This window comes from Taudactylus pleione, unplaced genomic scaffold, assembly GCF_031769625.1.
Source record: "Taudactylus pleione unplaced genomic scaffold, aTauple2 ptg000977l, whole genome shotgun sequence".
Taxonomy (NCBI): Eukaryota; Metazoa; Chordata; class Amphibia; order Anura; family Myobatrachidae; genus Taudactylus; species Taudactylus pleione.
The window spans coordinates 6,832,889-6,855,012 of NW_028285378.1; the positions used below are offsets into that span (position 1 = coordinate 6,832,889).

The 22,124-nt window shown below is 46.0% G+C and overlaps 1 protein-coding gene and 2 pseudogenes across 1 annotated transcript in view; 2 read left to right on the forward strand and 1 right to left on the reverse strand.

Annotated features, from left to right (window-relative positions):
* WDR75 (WD repeat domain 75) overlaps positions 1–22,124 on the forward strand; it is a 292,493-nt gene that overhangs the window by 80,410 nt on the left and 189,959 nt on the right. Inside the window, exon 9 of the mRNA XM_088460739.1 lies at positions 20,463–20,621. Within this exon, the coding sequence (XP_088316865.1) occupies positions 20,463–20,621 (159 nt within the window). The remainder of the gene's footprint in view (positions 1–20,462; positions 20,622–22,124) is intronic.
* On the reverse strand, positions 15,906–16,024 carry LOC148454603 (5S ribosomal RNA; annotated as a pseudogene).
* On the forward strand, positions 17,744–17,862 carry LOC148454604 (5S ribosomal RNA; annotated as a pseudogene).

Genomic DNA, 22,124 nt, shown 5'->3' on the forward strand with positions numbered 1-22,124 from the left:
TTGGCAGCCCTGTCTTTAAGCTCTCCTTGCAGATATTTCATCTGGATAGAGCTGATCTTTGTACTAGGGCCGGGTACCTTCCCAGGGTGGTATCCCGGTTTCATGGGAAATGAAGAAATTGTGGTTCCGGCTTAGCAAGCTTCAGGCCTTTCGGCTAGTGAAGCATCACTGGATGTTGTCTGTGCATTTCGTATCTATGTAGATCACACCAACTCCATTAGAAGTAAGGTTCTTTATTTGTGTAGTATGGTTGTCATAAGCGAGGCTGGCCAGCTAACAAACAGACTTTGGTCAGATGGTTGCATATGACAATTTCTCATACGTACACACAAGCTGATCTTGTTGTGCCGAACACGGTCACAGCACATTCTACTCGATCTGTAGGACCATCATGGACGGTGCGTTGTGGAGCCTCTGCTGAACAAATATGCAAAGCAGCCATGTGGTCTTCCGTCCACACCTTTGTCAAATTGTACGCATTTGACACATTTGCCTGTCAGGATGCTTCCTTCGGGCGTAGGATTCTCCTTTCTACTGAACACAGGAGCGTCCCCGCCTTAGGGGGACTGCTTTGGGACATCCCCAACGTATTTGCTATGGACCCCGAAGAAGAAAATAAGAGTTATGGTATAACATACCTTTGTTAACTTTTTCTTCGAGGTCCATGGGGTCCACAGGACACCCACCCTAACGCATCTGGTGTTATTGGGTAATCTTTTTGTATCTCTGTGATTTCCCTCTTCTTTGAGAGAATAGTCTAGAGAACAAGGGTTCTTCCTTCTTATCCTTTGCCTTCTCCTGCTTGGGCTTGATAACAAAATGACTGCCTGTAGCCTGGTATGGGGTATATATTGGGGAGGACCCAGTTTATCCTGGGAGCTGAGAGCTTGTTTAACTGTTTGGTGCCTGGATCACTCCAACCACATACCCCAACGTATTTGCTGTGGACCCCATGGACGTCGAAGAAAGAGTTAACAAAGGTATGTTATACCATAACTCTTATTTTCCATACTACAAGGAATTTAACCTCTCGATTTCCATTTGCTCAGGGTGAATGTAGCAAATGGGAAGTTCCTCCATTGATAGATGCTCATGTGACTAGATTGATCAAGAGCTCTATGTTATCCATTCCTGCAGCATCCTCGTTGAAAGAGGTTTCAGATAGAAAACTTGATAACTATTTAAAATCAGTATTTTCATTATCTCGGGCAATTACCAGGTCAGCTATGGCTGTAGCCTGGGTATCCAAGGCTATGGAAGAATGGAGATTTCATGGTCTCCCTGGACATACAGGATGCATATCTGCATGTTCCGATTGCACAATCCCACCAAAGATTTCTGAGATTGGCGGTAGATCAGCAACATTATCAATTTCAGGCTCTACCCTTCGGACTGGCCAAAGCCCCTCAGGTATTTACTAAGATAATGGCAGTTATGATGGCTCATCTCAGACGACAAGAGGTCAGGATATTTGGACGACATCCCGATATTAGCACAATCGCTGGAGGAGTTACAATGTCATCTTCAGATGACCATTGTCTGCTTACAAGAACACAGCTGGATAAAAAATTGGAAAAAGTCCTTTCTCCAACTCAGCGGATGGTGCACTTGGGGGCGCTGCTGTACTCTCTGAGCCAGAGGATTCTCCTACCAGAGGACAAGATTGCGGCACTACAGTCTCGTGTGCGCAGGATACTCTGCAAGCAAAGTGTCAGTTCACCTGGCAGTGCAGGTGCTGGTCTCCATGGTATCCACATTCGATATAGTGGCTTATGCCCAGTTCCACTCCTTGTCCGTGCAGCAATGGATTTTCTCATTGGGATGGTCTGTATCATAGGATAAACTCTTAAATGATCCGCATCTTGCCAGAGGTTCAGTTCTCCCTCTCTTGGTGGCTGGACTCATTTAGACAAAGGTAGTCTGTTATGGGTCCCAGATTGAGTACTCCTCACCACAGATGCAGGTCTGCGAGGATGGGGAGTTGTGACCGGGCATCACACCTTTCAGGGAAGGTGGACGACTCGGGAAAGTCACCTACCGATAAATATCTTGGATCTTCGTGCAGTGCACAGAGCACTGTCTAGCGTAGGGCCTTCTTCATGGCTGGCCTGTCCAGATTCAGTCCGACTGGTGCATCCACAGTGGCCTGCATCTATCATCATGGAGGTGCACAAATTCCGGTGGGCATGAGGGAATTGGCGACCATTCAGCTGTGGACAGGTACGGTTCCAGAAGGAGGGACCCCTCAGCCACCTTCGTGAACGCTCTGGCGGTGAGGTGGAACTTCAAGTTGGCATACCTGTTTCCTCCGATCTCCCTCCTCCCAAGAGTCGTCAGAAAATTCAAGCAGTAAGGCGGCACGTTAATACTAATAGCTCCTGCCTTGCCCAGGAGACATTGGTTCACCGATCTGTCATGTCTATCCATAGACAGGCCACTTCCACTGCCTCTACGACCGGATTTGCTAGTGCACGGACCCTGCCTATATCCGGATTTACCTCGCCTGGCTTTGACGGCATGGCTATTGAGGCTTCCGTCTTACAGGCCAAAGCCTTATCTGCTTCTGTGATCTAGACGATGAGGGCAAGGAAGCCTTCTTCAGCCCGCATGTATCACAGGACTTGGCATTCATATTTTCGTCGGTGTTCCCAAACAAAATATGACTCTAAGGTTTTCAAGGTGTCAAGAGTACTTGCTTTTCTGCAGCCTGGATTAAACTTAGGTCTTCGTCTGGCTACCTTGAGGGTTCAGGTTTCTGCTTTGTCAGTTTTGTTCCAGTGCAGAATTGCTCCCCTGCCAGATGTAAGAACATTTTTGCAGGGGGTTCTCCGACTGCAACCTCTGTTTGTCCCTCCAGTAGCACCATGGGATTTATCCTTGGTTCTCAAGTCGTTGCAAGCTCCCCACTTTGAATCCTTGGATAAGGTGGACTTAAGATGGTTGGCAGCAAAGACCCTTTTCTCCTCAGCTCGTAGAGTTTCTGACTTGCCTCTCTGTCATGTCGCTCTCCATATTTGATTTTTCATCAAACTAGAGCTGTCCATCGTACTAAGGCGGGTTACCTTTCAAAGGTGGTATCTCCTTTTCATATGAATGAGGAAATTGTAGTCCCGGCTTTTCAGTCTTCAAACCTGTCTACAGGTGAAGCTTCCCTGGATGTGGTTCGAGCCCTTCATATCTATGTTCATCGTACCAACTCCATCATAAAATCCGATTAATCAAATTAGGAACCATGATCGCGCTAAGCGAAAAAAATTGCGGGTCCCAGGGACCCCTTTCTTTCAAAAATTGGGGTCCTACTCCACAGTTTCTGGGTGCCATCACATTTTATGGTGGGTGAGGGCAGGCAGCAGTTGGGTCAGTGCTGGGGGCAGGTATCAGTTGGGGTAGAGCTGGGAGTATAGGCAGGGAGATGTTGGGGTAAAGCTGGGGGTAGAGGGGAGTAAGGGTTAGGGGTAGGTGCAGACAGCAGTTATAACAGTGCTAGGGGGCAAGGAGGGGACTAGGGGCAGGCAGTGCTAGGGGTAGGGAGGGAGCAATGATAGAAAGCAGCTGGCGCTGCACTGGGGGGTAAGAAGGTTAGGGGAATGCAGTACTGGGGGAATGGAGTGGGCAAAGGTAGCTAGGGCAGTACTGGGGGCAAGGAGGGGGCTAGGGTCAGGCATTGCTAGGAGTAGGGACGGAGCAAGGGGAGAAAGCAGTCAGAAAGTAAAGGGGAATTAGAGAGAGGAGTGATGTGTGACTGAAGCAGGAGTGGTGGTGCTGTGCAGACAGGTGTACTGAGCTTTCCTACCTTAGGTCTGTTCAACAAACTTGTCAGTGTGGGCAATGGAGTAGTGCCGCTGTTGTGGGCTCAGGGGTGTGTTACCCGGACTTCCTCTGGTCGCCGTGCTGTGCTCCGCTCCCGGCTCTCACCTGCTCTGAGTCCACTGCTGTGGGCCCGGGAGTGTGTGACCCGGACTTCCTGTGGTCACCATGCTCTGCTTTGAGTGCTCTGCTCCCGGCTCTGACCTGCTCTGAGTTCAGTTCAGCCTGGGGGCGGGGTTGCAAAGCTACAAACACTGCCTTGTGCAGTGGGCGAGGCTTGGCATTCCACAGACGTTGCAGCTGCTCCCAGGGAGTGGGCGGAGCCGGGATGGTGGGGCAGCCGATGCCCATGGTTAGCTCCGCTCCTGGCTCTCACCTGCTCTGAGTCCGCTGCTGTGGGCCCGGGAGTGTGTGACCTGGACATGCTGCGCTGAGTGCTCTACTCCCGGCTCTGACCTGCTCAGAGTTCAGCCTGGGAGCAGGAGCGGGGTTGCAGGGCTACAGACGCTGCATTGCTGCTGCTCCTGTGCAGCGGGCGTGGCTTGGCATTCCACGGACGTTGCCCCTGCTCCCGTGGAGTGGGCGCGGACGGGGTGGTGGAGCGGCCGATGTCCGTGGTTAGTTAGGAGATGCCGGCGGCTATTGGGTGAGGACACGCCGCCTATAGCAATTGGCTCCTGCACTGCACATATCGGGTCCTGCAGGACCCGCTTAGTTTTTAAAATCGGGTCCCCAAGTACCTATAGCGCGTAAAAACGCGCTATAGCGTGTATTTTGCGAACCCTGTTAGGAAACACAGTATTGCATGCGCTCATACAAAGTAAAAAAAACGACCAATAAGGGTGACATGGGCGGAAGGCCATCTACCAGCCATATCGGCTATGTTCATTCCAGTAGTTCTCAATTGGGAAGCGGACTTCTTCAGCCGTCACAACGTGCATCCCGGGGAATTCTCTCTTCACCAAGAAGTGTTTCAGCTCCTAGCGAACAGTTGGGGCCTTCCGGATGTGGACCTCAGGGCCTCTCGACAAAATCACAAACTGTGGGTCCAGGACAAGGGACGCCAAGGCTCTCTTGGTAGACGCTCTGTCAGTCAATCTCCCTTCTTCCTCGAGTATTTCGGAAGTTTAAATAAGGAGGCACTGTCCTCCTGGTGGCTCCAGCGTGGCCAAGACGACACTGGTACTTAGATCTTCAGAGTTTCTCCGTCAACACTCTGTTGCTGTTATCTCAACATCCGGACCTGTTGTCTCAAGGTCCTTGCCTCTACCTGGATCTGGGCCGTCTGTCTTTGACGGCGTGGCTCTTGAGACATCCCTCCTAAGGTCCAAGGTTTTTTCTGGCTCTGTGTTTAACACCATGCTCAGAGCACGTAAACCTGCTTCTGCTAGAATTTACCACATGGTGTGGCATACCTATTTTGGATGGTGTCGCCCAAGGGGTTACGACCCCCTGGTGTTTAGAATATCCAGAGTATTGGCTTTCCTGCAGGCGGGTTTGGACCTGGGTCTCCACCTTGCTTCACTGAAGGTCCATGTTTCGGCCCTTTCAGTGTGGTTCCAGCATAGGATTGCTCTTCTCCCTGATATTCGCACCTTCTTTCAAGGGAACCTTCGTATCCAGCCTCCTTTTCCCTACTGTAGCACCTTGGGATGTGGCTGTTGTCCTTAGGGCCCTCCCTTTGAACCACTGGGCTCAGTGTGCCTCAAATGGCTTACTGCCAAGACTGTGTTTCTTCTGACCATTGCTTCGGCCAGAAAGGTGTCCGATTTGGGGGGCTCTTGTCGTTCCCCATTTCTGGTTTTTAATCAGTACAGGGCAGTGCTTCAGACTCGCCCTGTTTTCCTTCCAAAGGTGGTCTCTAGTTTCCACATTAATGAGGAAATTATTGTGCCGGCCTTTAATTCTCCGGAAATCTCGGCAGGTGAGACCTCATTGGAGGTGATACGTGTCCTCAAGTTTTATGTGGATCGTACCAGTTCCCTTTGGAAATAAGACTCCTTGTTTGTACTTTATGGTTTCCACAAGAAGGGATGGCCAGCCATTAACTTTGGCTAGATGGCATCGCATGACGATCTGAGGCTTACACTCATGAGGGCCTTCTAGTGCTGCCTCTGTTACTGCTCATTCTACTTAGTCTGTGGGCCCTTCATGGGCAGCTCATTGTGGTGCCTCGGCTGTAAGACGGCCACATGATCTTCTTGTCCAGACCTTTTTGAGGTATTACGCTTTTGATACCTTTGCCACTCAGGATGTTTCCTTCGGGCGGCAGATTCTCCTTTCTGCACAGCAGCATCCTCCCCTGCCCTTTAAGGTTCTGCTTTGGGACATCCCCTAGATCACCCTGTGGACTTCTATGGACCCTGTAGTAGAAAAGTATAGAGATGGTAAGAAATTACCCTTGTTATCTCTTTTTCTACGAAGTCCATAGGGTCCACAGGGCACCCGCCCTGACGCACCTGTGCTTCAGTTGGGCTTTGCTCTGGTCACTGTTTTTCCATCTACTGTGTGATTCTTGAGTGTTCCAGACTTTCTTCTCTATTTTATCCTCCTCCAGCCTTTGGCTTGTTACGTAACTGAGGAGGCTTTGGCCTGGGGGCGGGGTATACAGGGAAACCTGTTGCATCCTGGGAGAAAAATTTTACTGCGTAAGGTGCCTGGATGACTCTGCATCACCTATACCCCAAGGTCACCCTGTGGACCCTATGGACTTCGTAGAAAAAAAAGAGATAACGAAGGCAAGTTCTTACCATGTCTATACTTCTCTTCCTACTTCTGATTACTCTTCCTATGCAACCAAGCATCTGACTTCCCTTTCTCATTGCTTTGTTACAATGCTTACCTGCCTTTAAGTCACCTGAAATAGTGACTCATAGATCCCTTTCCTCCTCTTTAGTTTCCATTAGAGTACCCTTAATATTATTTCTACTTCACAGTCCATAGGCTCCACAGGGAGACCACAGGGAGACCTTAATATTATTTCTACTTCACAGTCCATAGGCTCCACAGGGAGACCATAGGTGATGATGGAGTCATCCGGACACCCAGCAGTTAAATTCTTCTCCCAGGATGCACTGGGTCTCCCTCCTATACCCCGCCCCCAGACCAGAAGCACTTTTTTCATTGGGTGCCCAGCTGGAGTTTTGGTCACTGCACGCAGTGGGGCTGTTCCAGCCCCTGAAGATTTGTTATTTTAAAAGAAGATTCTTCGTTCTTTTGAGCAGACAGCGCTGACGTCCCCTGGACTGTTGCTCCGTCACTCTGCCAGCGCCGAGACGCCGGTACTGATATGGAGATTTAGATGGCTAGCAGGGACCCCGCAGGATCCCGGGACTGCGGCTGGGCACTACGGGGATTCAGGTAAGCGGCGTGTCACCCCGTAGGTGACACATCGAGACGCAGTGGGGAATGACAGCAAGTGGAGCCAGGCACTGAGTCCTGCACTTCCACTAGGCCACCAAGGACAGCGGACTGCAGCGTTAAGGAATATGCTCCAGCGTCCTGGGGGTTAAACGCTGCCCTGGGAGGCTGCCTTCCCTGTTCAACAGCCGGCTCCTCCCCTCTGCAAAGCGCACCTTTGCACTGCGGTCTAGCTAAGCTGAAGCAGCTCTCCTAGGGCAACGCCCCCCCTCTGAGGTCTCCGGCGGCCATTTTCTTGGTGTCACAGTTTTCTCTGGCCAGCAGGCGTCCAGTCCCCCTGCATACCTCTCCCTTTTGGGTCAGTGTATGCAGTTCTATTGCCTACCAGACACTGAGTCTGCGTAGTTGATTACCAGATTTTGCTGCCTGGCTACTAGATTTTGCAGTGAGGGAGGAAGCAGATCCTCGTCAGCTCCGGCGGAGATTCATGCCTATAGTATTGAGGTGTTTATATCATGCACAGGAGTGCATGTGCTGAGTGTTGCCTGCGGTGACTGCTGTGCCTCTGTCCATCCTCCTCTCCATCCTGGCCTGCTCTGATCCCTGCTATCTGTCCCAGTCTATGCTGATCCTCCTGTACGTCCCGGCTGGCTACTGTCTCCTATCTCTGGCTGCATAGAGCTCTCTGGTAGTAGGGTCTATGCGTGGCCGCTGATTGCGGAGCACTTCAGAGGGATAATGGTGTGACCACGAGGACAGGGGGGTTTGTTGTACTTTCTGGCACCATTATTTTATGTGAAATGTGGTCCGTTATTACTGGAGGGTGGGGGGTGGAGCAGGGGAGCTGTGCAGAGCAGTCAGCGGGCCTCCATTTTACTGTATCCATTCGACTGTGACCATTTTGTGGACTAGTATAGTGTGTATAACCATTGCATAACACAGAGCTGTGCTCCTCACTCATGCCTGTAATTTTTTGGGGGGGACAGTGGTCTGGTTCCTACACTTTCATCCTGGCTCCTAGATTTTAGAGAAATTTGTCAAGCCCTGGCCTAGCTAATTCGACTGTAATTCCCCCGAGGGGGTTATCACAGCAGGACATAATGCCCCCTTTGGGGTTGTCACATCAGGTTTTGGAGATAACAGGTACCTCCTGTACCCCCACCATGGGTACTTGTACTCTTTAACTCGGTACAGAGTCTGATGGCTACATCTCATGCCTTTCAAACCATGTTGCAAGTGGGAAACCTCTACCCAGTAAATCCGTTACACGTCCTGTGTTATCGTCACAGATGCTAACCCTTACTCCCCTCTGGAGGAGGATGAGAGTCGCTCAGAAATTGTTGTTCCTGCTTTGATGCGAACTGTCTGAACAATCTTATTAATAGAAGATGACGAGCCAGCCCCTAAATCCAAGCACCCTCTGCTTAAATGACAGAAAGTAGCTTCAGCAGAATTCCCTCTAACGGATCATCTAGCTGAACTCATGGCTGCAGCCTGGCAATAGCCTGGTAAGAGGTTTCATACTAACCTCATGTTACTCTTTTCCTGTGGCTCATTGGGCAAAATGGGAACACCCCCTGTGGTGGCTTCACATGTTAAGCGTTAAAAAGCGCTAAGTTGCCTATTCCTACGTTTACTTTCTTGAAGGATCCTACATATAGGAAGGTGAAAGCTTGCCTGAAATCGATATACTCTTTCAGGGGACGTTGCCCGTCCAACCATGGCTATTGCATGGGTGGCTAAAGCCATAGAGAGCTGGGCTGACGCAAAGACTTTTTTTCCCTCAAATGCTTCTAGGGATCAGATATCTTTTGTTGCTCACATTCGAGATGCAGCTTCCTATATTGGAGAAGCGACAGTGGACGCCAGTCTACTAATCTCAAGAGTCTCGGCTGCGGCTGTGTCTGCCCGCCGTACCCTGTGGCTATGTTCATGGAAGGCAGATGCGGATTCCAAGAAAGGCCTAGAAGATCTCCCCTACAATGGGGAGCTCTTGTTTGGCTCAGACCATGACAAGTTTTTAACCACATTGGCAGCATCAGAAACAAAATTTCTGCCTTCAGCAACTACTTCTATTAGGCCTCGGACTACATCATTTAAGTCCTTTCGTCCTCAGGGATAGCCTAAAGGTCAGTCCTTTCCTAGGCAATCGCCTTCCATTAGGGCCGCCAAACCCAGGACCAAGCAGACCTGGAACACCAGACGCCCTGCTTCAAAACCAGAGGATAAACAATCAGCCTGACGGGACGGGCCTCCCTCTGGGATATCCCAGAGTGTGAGGCCGACTTCTTCAGTTCGCCCAGTGCTGGTGTTAAACCACCACGGATGCTTGGGTAAGAGAAGTCTCTCACAGGTGCGCCCTCTCGTTTCTCAGACGGCCTCCCCACCAGTTTTTCTACACAGACCCTCCTTCAGACCTGAACAAGGCCTTGCAATACATTTCTTGCTGCAAGCAGGGGGAATTGTGCCAGCCCCTTATCTCAGTGAGGGACTGGTTGTTATTCTCTCTTTATAGTTCAGAAACTGAATGGGTCTCATCAGCCAATCCTCAACCTCAAATCCTTGAGCAAATTCCTCAGGGTACTCAGGTTCAGGATGGAAACCCTACGCTCCATCATCCTAGCTACAGGTATGGAGCATGGGGACTTCATGGTATCTCTGGATATTCAGGACGCGTACCTACATGTACTTATAGCGCCCTCACATCAGCGATGTCTCCAGTTTTGCTATACAGCAACAATTCCAATTTCACAGCTCCACGAGTGTTTACCAAAATTATGGCTATCATGGCGGCTCACCTACGTGGTCTGGGTGTCCGACTGTTGCCATGTCTGCATGACCTCCTGCTTATAGCAGGATCCCCAGAAGTGCTTCACCGCCATCTGCAGTTAACCGTTGCTTTCCTGCACAAGCACGGATGGTTAATCAACTGGAAAAAGTCCTCCCTGAATCGCTCACAGAGAGAGATTCATCTGGTAGCCCTGCTGGATTCTCGGGTTCAGAGATTCTTTCTGACTTTGACTACGAATGTGCAGATGTCTCCACAGTCGCCGAGTGTCGATCCACTCGGCAATGCAGTTTTTTGGGATCCATGGTGTTCACCTTCGACAGGGTGGAATATGCTCCGTTCCACTCTAGGCTTTTGCAAAGGCTGATCCTCTCCAGGTGAGACGGGTTACCCCATCGGATCAAAGCTCAGACGAGGGTGCTCTCTCCAGAGGTGAGTCTATCTCTATCTTGGTGGCTACAGACATCTCATCTAACCAAGGGTCGCCCCTTTTGGATCCTGGACTGGGTAATCCTTACATTGACCATCAAGGAGGCACTCGAAGTCGGCCAGCAATGACAGAAGTGTCACGCATTTTGGCATGGCCCGAGGGTCACCTCTCAGCCATCTCTGCAGTGTTCCTTCCGGGAGTACTCAATTGGCAAGCAGACTTCCTTAGATATCACGATGGGGGGCGCTTCTCCAAGAGGTGTTTCAACTCCTAGTGCACAGATGGGGCCTCTCAGATGTGGATCTCATGGCCTTCCGACACAATCACAAACTGCTGGTGTACGGATCCAGAACAAGAGATACCGAGTCAACCTTGGTAGACGGACCAGTAATGTGGACCTTCCAGTTGTGTACCTGTTCCCTCCAGTCCCCCTTCTTCCTCGAGTTCTTCAGAAGTTCAAACAAGACCGGAGGCACTGTCCTGCTGGTGACTCCAGCTTGGCCCAGATGTCACTGGTACTCAGATCTTCGGAGTCTCTCCATCGACACTCAGTTCCTACTGTCTCAATGTCCGGACCTGTTGTTTTATGGTCTTTGCCTTTACCCGGACCTGGGTCGTCTGTCTTTGATGGCGTGGCTCTTGACACATCCCTCCTGAGATCAAAAGGATTCTCTAGCTCTGTAGGCGGCACTATGCTCAGAGCGCGTAAGCCAGTCTCTGCTCAGATCTACCACAGAGTGTGGCATACATATTTCCAATGGCGTCGTACCAGAAGCTATGATCCTCAAGTGTTTAGGATCTCCAGAGTCCTGGCCTTCCTTCAAGCTGGATTGGACCTTGGATTTTGCTTTGCTTCACTGAAAGTGCATGTTTCTGCTCTATCCATGTGGTTCCAGCGTAGACTTGCTCCACTAGCGGATGCCCACATCTTCCGCCAGTGTCTCCTCCGGATTCAACCTTTCTTTTTCCCTCCAGTGACTCTGTGTGATTTGTCAGTAGTTCTTCGTGTCCTCCATTTGAACCCCTGGATTCTGTAGAACTCAAGTGGTTCGCAGCGAAGACACTTTTTTATTTTTTCTGGCTATTACATCTGCCAGCAGGGTGTCAGAATTGGGGGCGCTCTCCTGTTGTTCCCCCTTCTAATATGTCACCATGACAGGGCTGTGCTTCATACTTGCCCTGAGTTTCTTCCTAAGGTGGTTTCTTATTTTCATATAAACAGGAAATTATGGTACCGGCCTTTCAGTCACCAGAACTCTCGACTGGTGAGGCTTCATTGGATCTGGTCCGCGCTCTCAGCATTTTTGTGGACTGTACCAGTTCCCTTCGGAAATTGGACTCCTTGTTTGTGCACTATGGATTTCACAAAAAGGGATGGCCAGCCAATAAACAAACATAGGCCAGATGGCTTCGTGTGATTATCTCAGAGACTTACACACAGGCAGGCCTGCCTGTTCCGGCTTCTGTTACTGCCCATTCTACTCGGTCTGTGGGCCCCTTGTGGGCGGCTCGCCGTGGTGCCTCGGCTGTTCAGCTTTGTAAGACGACCACGTGGTCTTCCATTCAGACCTTTCTAAGCTTCTATGCATTTGATACTTTAGCCTTTCAGGATACTTCCTTTGGGCATTGGTTTCTCCTCTCAGTGCAGGAGCGTTCCCCACCCTTAAAAGGACTGCTTTGGGACGTCCAGAAGGTCTCCCTGTGGAGCATATGGACCCTGAAGAAGAGAATGAGAGTTATGGTAAGAACTTACCTTTGTTAACTTTCTTTGAAGTCCACAGGGCACACGCCGTGACGCACCTGGCTTCACATGGGCTTTATTACTGGTCACCGGTTTCCCGTCTCCTTCTCAGTGAGTGTGATATTCTTGTGAGTGCCAGTCTTCCTTCTCTATTATTCTCCTCTGGGTTTTGGCTACTTAACAACTGTGAGGTGCCTCTGGCTCGGGTGGCGGGGTATAGGAATAATGGACCAGTACGTCCTGGTAGCAAAAGCTTTAACTGCATGGTGCCCTGGATCCAGATCCAACCTATACCCCAAGGTCTCCCTGTGGACCCTATGGACTTCAAAGACAGAGTTAACAAAGGTAAGTTCTTATCATAACTCTCATTGTTTCAACCGTTATAGGTAACATGTATTAATGCAGATATTGTACTTTGAATGTGTGTCACATCCTCCTCTCATACTGCAGATTAGTACATTCCAGGGTGAAAATACCAAGTTAAAGAAAATAGCAATCCATAATTTCATGATTTCACAGTGTTAGCAGACTGAATGTAAAGTGATTTGTGCAATTCTTGGCTTGTCATACACTGGGTCCAGAGACCACAACAGCATTATATACATTGGCTTACAGACACTGTAACTGCTAATCTTTAGAAAGATCCATTGCATACACAGGTATCTATTGTATGTAAATTGCAAGAATATTGGTTGATTAGATATAAAGTGCAGCCATGGACAAAAGTTTTGAGAGTGACAAAAGTATTGGTTTTCACAAAGTTTTGCTGCTTCAGTGTTTTTAGACCTTTTTGTCAGATGTTACTATGGTATACTGAAGTAAAATTACAAGCATTTCATATATGTCCAAGGCAACTTCTGGGCCACATACTGTCTGACTGGCCGCCCATTGTTGCCTAATAAATGCTTGGAGTTTGTCAGAATTTGTGGGTTTTCGTTTGTCCATCCACCTCTTGAGGATTGACCACAAGTTCTCAATGGGATTAAGGTCTGGGGAGTTTCCTGGCCATGGACCCAACATTTTTATGTTTTGTTCCCCGAGCCACTTAGTTATCACTTTTGCAAGGTGTTCCATCATGCTGGAAAAGGCATTCTTCATTACCAAGCTGTTCTTGGATGGTTAGGAGAAGTTGCTCTTGGAGGATATTTTGGTACCATTCTTTATTCATGGCTGTGTTCTTAGGCAAAATTGTGAGTGAGCCCACTCCCTTGGCTGAGAAGCAACCCCACACATGAATGGTCTCAGGATTTACTGTTGGCATGACACAAGACTGATGGTAGTGCTCACCTTTCCTTCTCCGGACAAGCGTTTTTCCAGATGCCCCAAACAATCTGAAAGGGAATTCATCAGAGAAAATAACTTTACCCCAGTTCTCAGCAGTCCAATGTCTGTACCTTTTGCAGAATATCAGTCTCTCCCTGTTGTTTTTCCTGGAGAGAAGTGACTTCTTTTCTGCCCTTCTTGACACCAGGCCATCCTCCCAAAAGCCTTCTTCCTGTGTCATATATAGGATATATGTCATACTTCTAGTTGTCAGTCCCAGTTAGTTACTACCTCGAAGATTTTGTAATTCGAGATACTGTGCATCTTAAAAGTGACGGGGGTAAAATTTGCATGGTCCATATAGGAGGAATGTTATGAATCAATCTGTTCTATTGAGCAAATGTTCTATTGAGATTCATAAATAATGTGTGCAATCTCCCCTATAGACCAATCTGAGTACAACCGGATGTACAGTGAGTAAGCAAAAGGAGAAAATATGACCATATTACAGGGGCCTACTGTCCTTGGAGAGTGTATGCAGATCCCTCGAGTGGTGTTTGTTAGTCATAAGAAAGGGGTATAGCTGTAGTACTCATTCAACCCTCCAAGTGTGAGGGTACCCAATCTGAATATCCACCATTTCTTTTCTAAAGCTGGGCATACAGGTCCAGATAAAATGCCTGTCAGACGATAGACATTTTATCTGGCAGCCAGCCAGCCCGCCCTCAAATGTCCGCGGCATACACTGTGAGATAACTCTGTGTATTAGCCCTGACATCTACGCTTTGCCCCTGCGGGAGGAGACTTTTCCATGTTCCTTCCATGGGAAGGAACATAGGAAATGTCTGTCTGTCGGTCGCGGCTAGGCATACACCGCCTGATGCAGCCGTCATTTTAACTCCTAAACATTGCATCGGACGGGCATGCTGGACAAGTCAGCATGCCCGACTGAGCAATATTTAACCCTCGGTCGCCCACACACATGCTACAATTATCGGGGCGTTCCACGGATATGGGGTGGATCGCCCCGATAATTGTAGCGTGTATGGGCCAGCATTAGATGGGTCGTACTCATGTCTCCTCCTCTGATGCCCATTTTGATTTTCTCTAGACAAGGCTTTTAGTTGTCCCGGGTCACTGCCATGCTTATGTAATAAGTGCCTGGCTACTGAAGTGACTTTCTTCATTCTGCTCACATCGGATTTCGCCTTCCTTATGTTACTAGCATGTTCCAATAGTCTGCGTTTAACAGTACGTGTCGTCATTCCCACATATCTATATTCGCATTGTAAGCAGTACGACCCCTGTGGTGTTGCAGTTAAAATAATCTTGTATAAGCACATTCTTGCCATATTTGTCTTGGATCATGGTAGTTTTGATAATATAGCCTCAGGCCTTACAGTTTCCACACGGATATGTTCCATCTACTTTGGGTTTCTTTCTAGGTAACTGTTTGAAATGGCTATGGGTGAGAATATCTTCCAAATTTCTGGCTCTTTTCCAGCTCATAGAAACATCTGTTTTGAGAAGTGTGCTCAGATCTGCATCCAAAAAGAGGACCGACCAATGTTTCTGTATAATTTCCTTTTAGTTCTCTCCACTACCTACAGTAATCTGACAAACTTAATCTTTTTGTTCTCCCTTAGTCTTCGGTCTGGGAAAGACTAGGCTATCTCTATTGATTTTAGATACTTGGTACCTACTGTAGCCTTTTTGATTGCTTACTGTAACCCCTATTTCAAGAAAAAAGAAAACAAGAAGGGCTTATCATTGGGGCAAATCGTTACAGACCAACCATATATTATCTCAATACTTATTTTGTATTATAACACTTTGTTGGTGATGCTCCCAAAGCCCAAAGTATAACATGTACCAAGAAAAAAGAAAAGAAGGGCTTGTCGTTGGGGCACTCTTAAATCCAAAGTTTTAAAGTTTTAATATATTCCTTAAAATTACACAGATCTCCTTAGCAAAATAGATTAAGTGGATGTGGCGAAAATATTTAGAAATGTTCTAGGTAGTCAAACTCCTACAACATAGTAATGAATTTCTGAATAGTGTATTCATAAATACAGTGATTGTGTAGGATAATGACTTCCATAGTAACCCTGTGATAACCAGACTCTAAAGCAGTGGTTCCCAAACTGTGTGCCGTGGCACTCTGGGGGGATACCTTGGGACACTTGCAGGGGTGCCTCAGGTTGGTGGTTCAGCACCAAATCAAATTATTTATGGTCAATGTAATGTAAATATATGAGTAAACAGAAGTGCAGACCTGTCCATCACCACATAACTGAGCCTAAGGATGACAGGTAAGCACAATTTACTTCACTTTACTATTTTACTTAATTTTTTTCTGAATTTCTTAATTACAAACTTTAAACTTAGGGGTGCCATGAAAACAATGCTGATACTCTAGGGCGCCGTGATTCAAAAAAGTTTGGGAATCACTGCTCTAAAGTATTATCATATGAACACTATGCGTTAGCCACTGCGTCCCAATCCACCTCTGGGACTACCTACAGCACCTAGTATTCCCAGGTGGTCACCTATCCAAGTACTAACCAGGCCCAATACTGTATAGCTTTCAAGATCAGACGAGATTGGGTATATCCAGAATGATGTGGCTGTAGGTTTAGTATTATTTGAGAGAGTCTGGATGCACTGGTATGCACACAGCACTGGTGTTTCTAGGACTATCTCGAATGAGGAGTCCACTTTGATTTTCTATTATTTAGAATAAAGAAAGTATTGCACAAGTGTACTTTATTTGTATCACAAGTAAATCTCTGTGCTTATGCTTGGTCCAAGTATCACATATGCAAAATCTAATATTTTTACGGTTCGAGGTTACATTTCGTTTGTGTTTCTATATAATACAACAAAATTATAATTAAATTAGTCAACATTGCTTATACAATTCCATGTCTAGGCGGACATCAAAAGTTTTTAATCTATTGTTATATCATGTGGGTATCACAAATCAAGGTCAAATGTCATCACCCACTTATATGCCGTATATGTAATATTTCTATCCCCTCTAGGAGTTAGGTTTGCTAAAACCATCGGGGCAGGGATTGAACAATATGTGAAAAAAATGGTCTAACAACCCTCTTGATAAGTGTAAATTACAGCAAATGTTTATGAAACATTTTCCAAAGGATATACTAATTTCTCCAATGCATTGGTGACCCCAAAGGGGTTCACACCTATTATAGTGAATAGTCTCTGAATAGTTAAACCAGCTGTGAAGCAGAGATAAGGACATGCTGCCAATAATGCTTGCGTCACAGTTATTCCATATAGTGCAAATGGAAAAGGGTATAACACTTCTAATGAGAAGAGATGCACAAATGCCAGCTAGTATACCAGTACCAATATCAGTTGTTCCATATAGTGCAAATGGGAAAGGATATAACACTTATCATGAGAAGAGATGCACAAATGTGAGCTAATATACCAGCACCAATATCACATGCATGGTTTGTGTTTTCAGTATCATAATGTAAAAATAGTGACAAGAATCTGTACATCATTAAATTAAATCTTCTCATAAAGTTAGGGTCTTTAGGGTAATATTAGACACTGATCATTAAACTATCAAATTGATGAACAGAATGAGCAAGATTACAGAAAAGGAGGGTGTGACCCTCACTCTGTTTTGTCCAAGCAGAAAAATGTATTGACTATATAATAGCAATAGGGTATTACATCAACATGTAATCTCCACAATAATGTGGAGCTAGGCACCTGCCTCCAAATCGAATCAAGTTCCCAAAAAATCACCATGTTAAGACTGTAGACCTCGGCAGCTGCACTGACACAGCGGTCAGTCAGCTGTTATACATACGGTATCCGGGTTACATGGCCAGGAGTCTGATCCGTGCTCTGACCAGATCTCTGTCGGTATGCAGTGTGTGGGATGCGCGTTTCGCCTCTAAGGTTGCCACCTTAAGTGAAGCATTTTTTCCACATTTTGTTATGTTACAGCCTTATTTCAAAATGAAATAAATTCATTTTTGTCCTCAAAATTCTACACACAATACCCCATAATGACAGCGTGTAAAACTTTTTTTTGAGATTTTTGCAAATTTAATTAAATAAACCTAGCAAACATTATATAGAAACGCAGAAATGAAGTGTAACCTCGAACCATACAAATATCAGATTTTACATATGTGATGCTTGGACCAAGCATAAGCACCGAGATTTACTTGTTATACAAATAAAGTACGCTTGTGCAATACTTTTTGATTTTGAACAAAGCAGACTCCTCATGCGAGATAGTCCTAGAAACACCAGTGCTGTGGGCACACCAGGGCATCCAGACTCTCAAATAATACTAAAATACTAAACCTACAGCCACACCATACTGGATATGCCCAATCTCGTCTGATCTTGGAAGCTATACAGTATTGGCCATGGTTAGTACTTGGATGGTTGACCACCTGGGAATACTAGGTGCTGTAGAGGTAGTCCCAGATAAGAGGTGGATTGGGACGCAGCATAGTGTTCATATGATAATACTGTCTGGTTATCACAGGGTTACTATGGAAGTCATTATCCTACACAATCACTGTATTTTATGAATACGCTATTCAGAATTTCATTACTATGTTGTAGGAGTTTGACTACCTAGAATATTTATAAATATTTTCGCCAAATCCACTTATTCTATTTTGCTAAGGAGATCTGTGTACTTTTAAGGAATATTATTAAAAGTTATATTTTATATATTTGGATTTAAGAGTGCCCCAACGACAAGCCCTTCTTTTTTCTTGGTACATGTTATATTTTGGGCTTTGGAGCACCACCAACAAAGTGTTATAATACAAAATAAGCATTGAGATAATCTATGGTTGGTCTGTAATGATTTGACCTATGATATGAAAAGGTTCTGTGCGGACCCTCCCTGTTTGTTGTAATGTAACCCCTATACGCTATAGCACGTATTTTACCCATTATAAGGACTTGGGGCTCACTTTAAAAAGAAAAAAAAGCCTGAGTTTCCAGGGAAGTGCTGTGCCGCTGCCAATCCCTGTCAGCGGCTGGAATATCTGCTGTGGTCTCCTGTAAATGCAAGCCAGTAGTTTTTAATATTTATATACCACCTCAGAAAATGGTTGCCTTCTAGGATATACCACATATGCTTCTTATTACCTAAAGCGTTATTCATAGGCTAACCATACTATCCCTATAAAACGGGACACTCATGAATTAATTACACAGGTTCTGTGGCTTGTTGAATTCATGCCTGGATTTCACCTGGTTTTAATGAGCCACAGAACCTGTGCAGTCCATGAGTGTCCCAGTTTAAAGGGATCATATGGTAAGCCTACTTATTCACTATGGGTTTTGTGTACAGGCAAGTCATATCAACTGTAAGATCATGGAGGCATTAAAACATGCATTTAAGGGGTAGGTGAGGATATCTGATGCTGTTGGGGGTATCAGATGTCATTTTAGGGGCATGAGGGGATGTGTGTTGGCATGTGGGGAAGTCTGAGGGGCATATGGGGAGCTCTAAAGCATAAATTATGATGGGACCCAGAAATGGTCAGGTTGGACCCCACTTTTTTTTTTTTTTAAAGTGGAGGGTTCCTGGGACCCACATATTTAGTCACTCAGCGTGATCACTGTTCCGTAATATTAAAGAAGACCTCACATTGCTTGGTGAAGTCCACTTCATTTGAACAGTTGCACCTCAGATAGAGGAACTCTCCCTTGGGGAGATTAGAAATAGTAGGTGGAAAGTGGTGACATTCTTCATGTAAGAGGCTATTGGTTGCCGTGGATTTCCTAAACAGATTTGTGGTGATTTCACCATCAGGCTCTTTACATACTCCCAGATCCAATAAAAAGATACTTTTGTTACTGGTCTCCCACATAGCATGTGGCACAATGGCTATGATACATAGATTATATTTTTGTCATCTGGGGAGGAAGTAACTTTAAAGTCTGTTATTTTATTATTGTGATGGTGGCCACTTGGATAGTCGGCTATACTAATGTCATACTAAAATAATGTTTTCCTTTGGAGATATGGGAAGCTGAATTCCAGGAAAAAATTTACACTACAGACTTTTTGGCCTACTTTGGCCTCATCCTTTACCAAAGTTAGTTCTACATACAGATGTGTCCACATACATCTAGCCTCCTTGCGTGTAAAACAGCCCTTCTAATCGTGCCATGTTGTGGCGTGACTTGGTAGCGCTGAACATCTTTTTGTGCAACTTTTTACCTTCAAATGTGTCTTATTCACACAGGGATGCGAATATCTACCTCAAACAGCTTCTGCTGATTAAAATTATATGCAGCATGCCTGTGTTCTCATCTGTGGGTGTATTTGTATGCAAAACGCTTTGTTACAGTGTTACAGCCACTGACACTGTAACGTAGAATTTCACATGCAGTTACACCCGCAGTTGCACAAAGAACATGCTGCCTATCATTTTAACCTGCAGAAGCTGCTTGTGCTAGCTATTCGCATCACTCTGTGGATAAGACGCATTTGAAGGTAAAAGTCGAGCGAAAGATGCTCAGTGTTACCGAGGCACACTGAGCTTTCACGTTGTGTGGTGTGACTTGTAGCGCATTGAGGATTTATGTGGACACATCTGTTTATACCAACCTTCATGCAAGATTTCAACAAAAACGGAGATGGTCAATTTGGAGGGGCCCCTGGTCCACTTTTCATGGAATGACACATCGGGACTTCCACCATCTGCACACGCTATCGGGATACTGACCGCCACATTATCAGCACTGGGATCGCATACACAACACGTTTCACTGCCTTTAATTCCAGCTCCCACAAGAGAATGGGTTAATTAAAATCATGGATCTGTCTGTATCTTGTATAACAAAAATTATTTTTCTTTTGTAATCAAAAAGCTTTGTTGATAGTGTAGTATATTGCTACCATCATGAAGTATTAAGTGAAAGGTGTACTTTAAAAAAAAAAAAAATATAATTAGCATTTGAAAATCAAATAATTGCATATTTCTATCTAACCTTTATCTTGTAACCACCCCAACCATCCTTTTTTTTTTTTTTTTTTTTTATTATTATAGGTACCATGCTTTTTAGTGGTGGTGTGGAGTCTGTGCTTGTGCAGTGGTCCTACGACTTGGAACATGAGAGAGAATTTCTACCTCGTCTGGGGGCTGCTATTGAACACATATCTACATCCTCTGATGGCTCTTTGTACTGCATCTCTCATATAGATAACCGTAAGCTAAAAGCGTTTTAGCTATTGTTGTTCAAGTTAGCATTACATATGTCTTATTTCTTCAGACTGTTAAAATCTTCTCTAAAGGTGCGTACACACCAAATGACATGTATACACAGTGATGTGACCAGCGACCCCCCTGGCGACAGGCTGACATATCGGGTGGCCCGTACACACGACGGTGCCCGATATGTCAGCCCCTGCCCGTTCCATGGGGTCGTCAGCCACATCATCAGGTCGGCCCTACATGCAGGCCAACCTGACTATGTGACTGACTGACCCCACGGGAGCATACACCCTAGACTATTTTGATCAATGTCGTTCCGATGTGTTGGAATCGGGCATATCGTTCCAAAAATCGTCTAGTGTGTACGCACCTTTTGCGGCTAATGACATAAGGCCTGTCCAAATGATTTCCTGTACTAGGGAGGTTTCTGGGTTAAAATACATATGTTATGCACATTTAACTATATTCCTTTTTACGGAAAATTAATAGGTGGCGAGAAATAGGTGGTACCTCAAATATGGATCTCAAATGCATACACATCCTTAAAAAAGCTTGGATAGGACAATAGTTGTGAGGACAAGTATCAGGATGCTGATGTCATTATAGAAATTTAACGCAAAAAGACATTACTCTCTTGGTTATGGCACTAATCCACCAAAAAAGTAAATCTAACGATTATGACACATAATATAAAATCACATTTGATGCAAAAAACAGACGGGGACCAAAATAACACAGATTGGTAATAGCCCTAATAAAGAGTCCTATAAGTGAAAGAATTGCAGATCACTATAAAATATTATAATACACTGCTATACTGGGAACTAGCGGGCACATATACCATATTGTAGGATAAAAACTATTTCAATAAATTAACTGTCCCATTTTACATATATTCATGTTGATAACAATTTTTAGGAACAATAGACAACTGTACAATTCATATGGACTTATAGTATAAACATCCACCAATTAGGCCCGGCAGCCGCTGCTGATTGCCCTGATTGGCTCGTGAACTGGGCTTATTTGAATGACAGCGCTGTGTTGTTTTTTCCCTGCAAGGAGGCTGTGCCGTGTCTCCAGGGATGCGCTGCGGCCAATCGCTGACAGCCTGTCAGGGATTGTCCGCAGCGCAGCGCGTCCCCGGGAACCCAGACACTTTATAAAAGTGAGTTCCCGGGCTGCAATACAGGGTAAAGTACGCGTATTTGCGAACACTGGCCATTAAAAACGGGGGAGTGGAGGTGCAAACGCAGGTGTGCCTGCATAATTTCAAAAGCGTTTTAGAGGTGTGCATAATTATAAGACCGCAGTATAGTACACGTCACCTGGCTTGTTTTTACACTGAAGTGCTCTCAGTGCTTACGGCAGGGTATGGTCAACCTCAAGCGCTGTGATAGCATCTGATGTACCGATGGTTGCATTCACTTCCTGGACATGACGTGCACAAGTGGGCATCTTAAGACCGGCTGGTGGGTCTCTGCATACACTATGTGA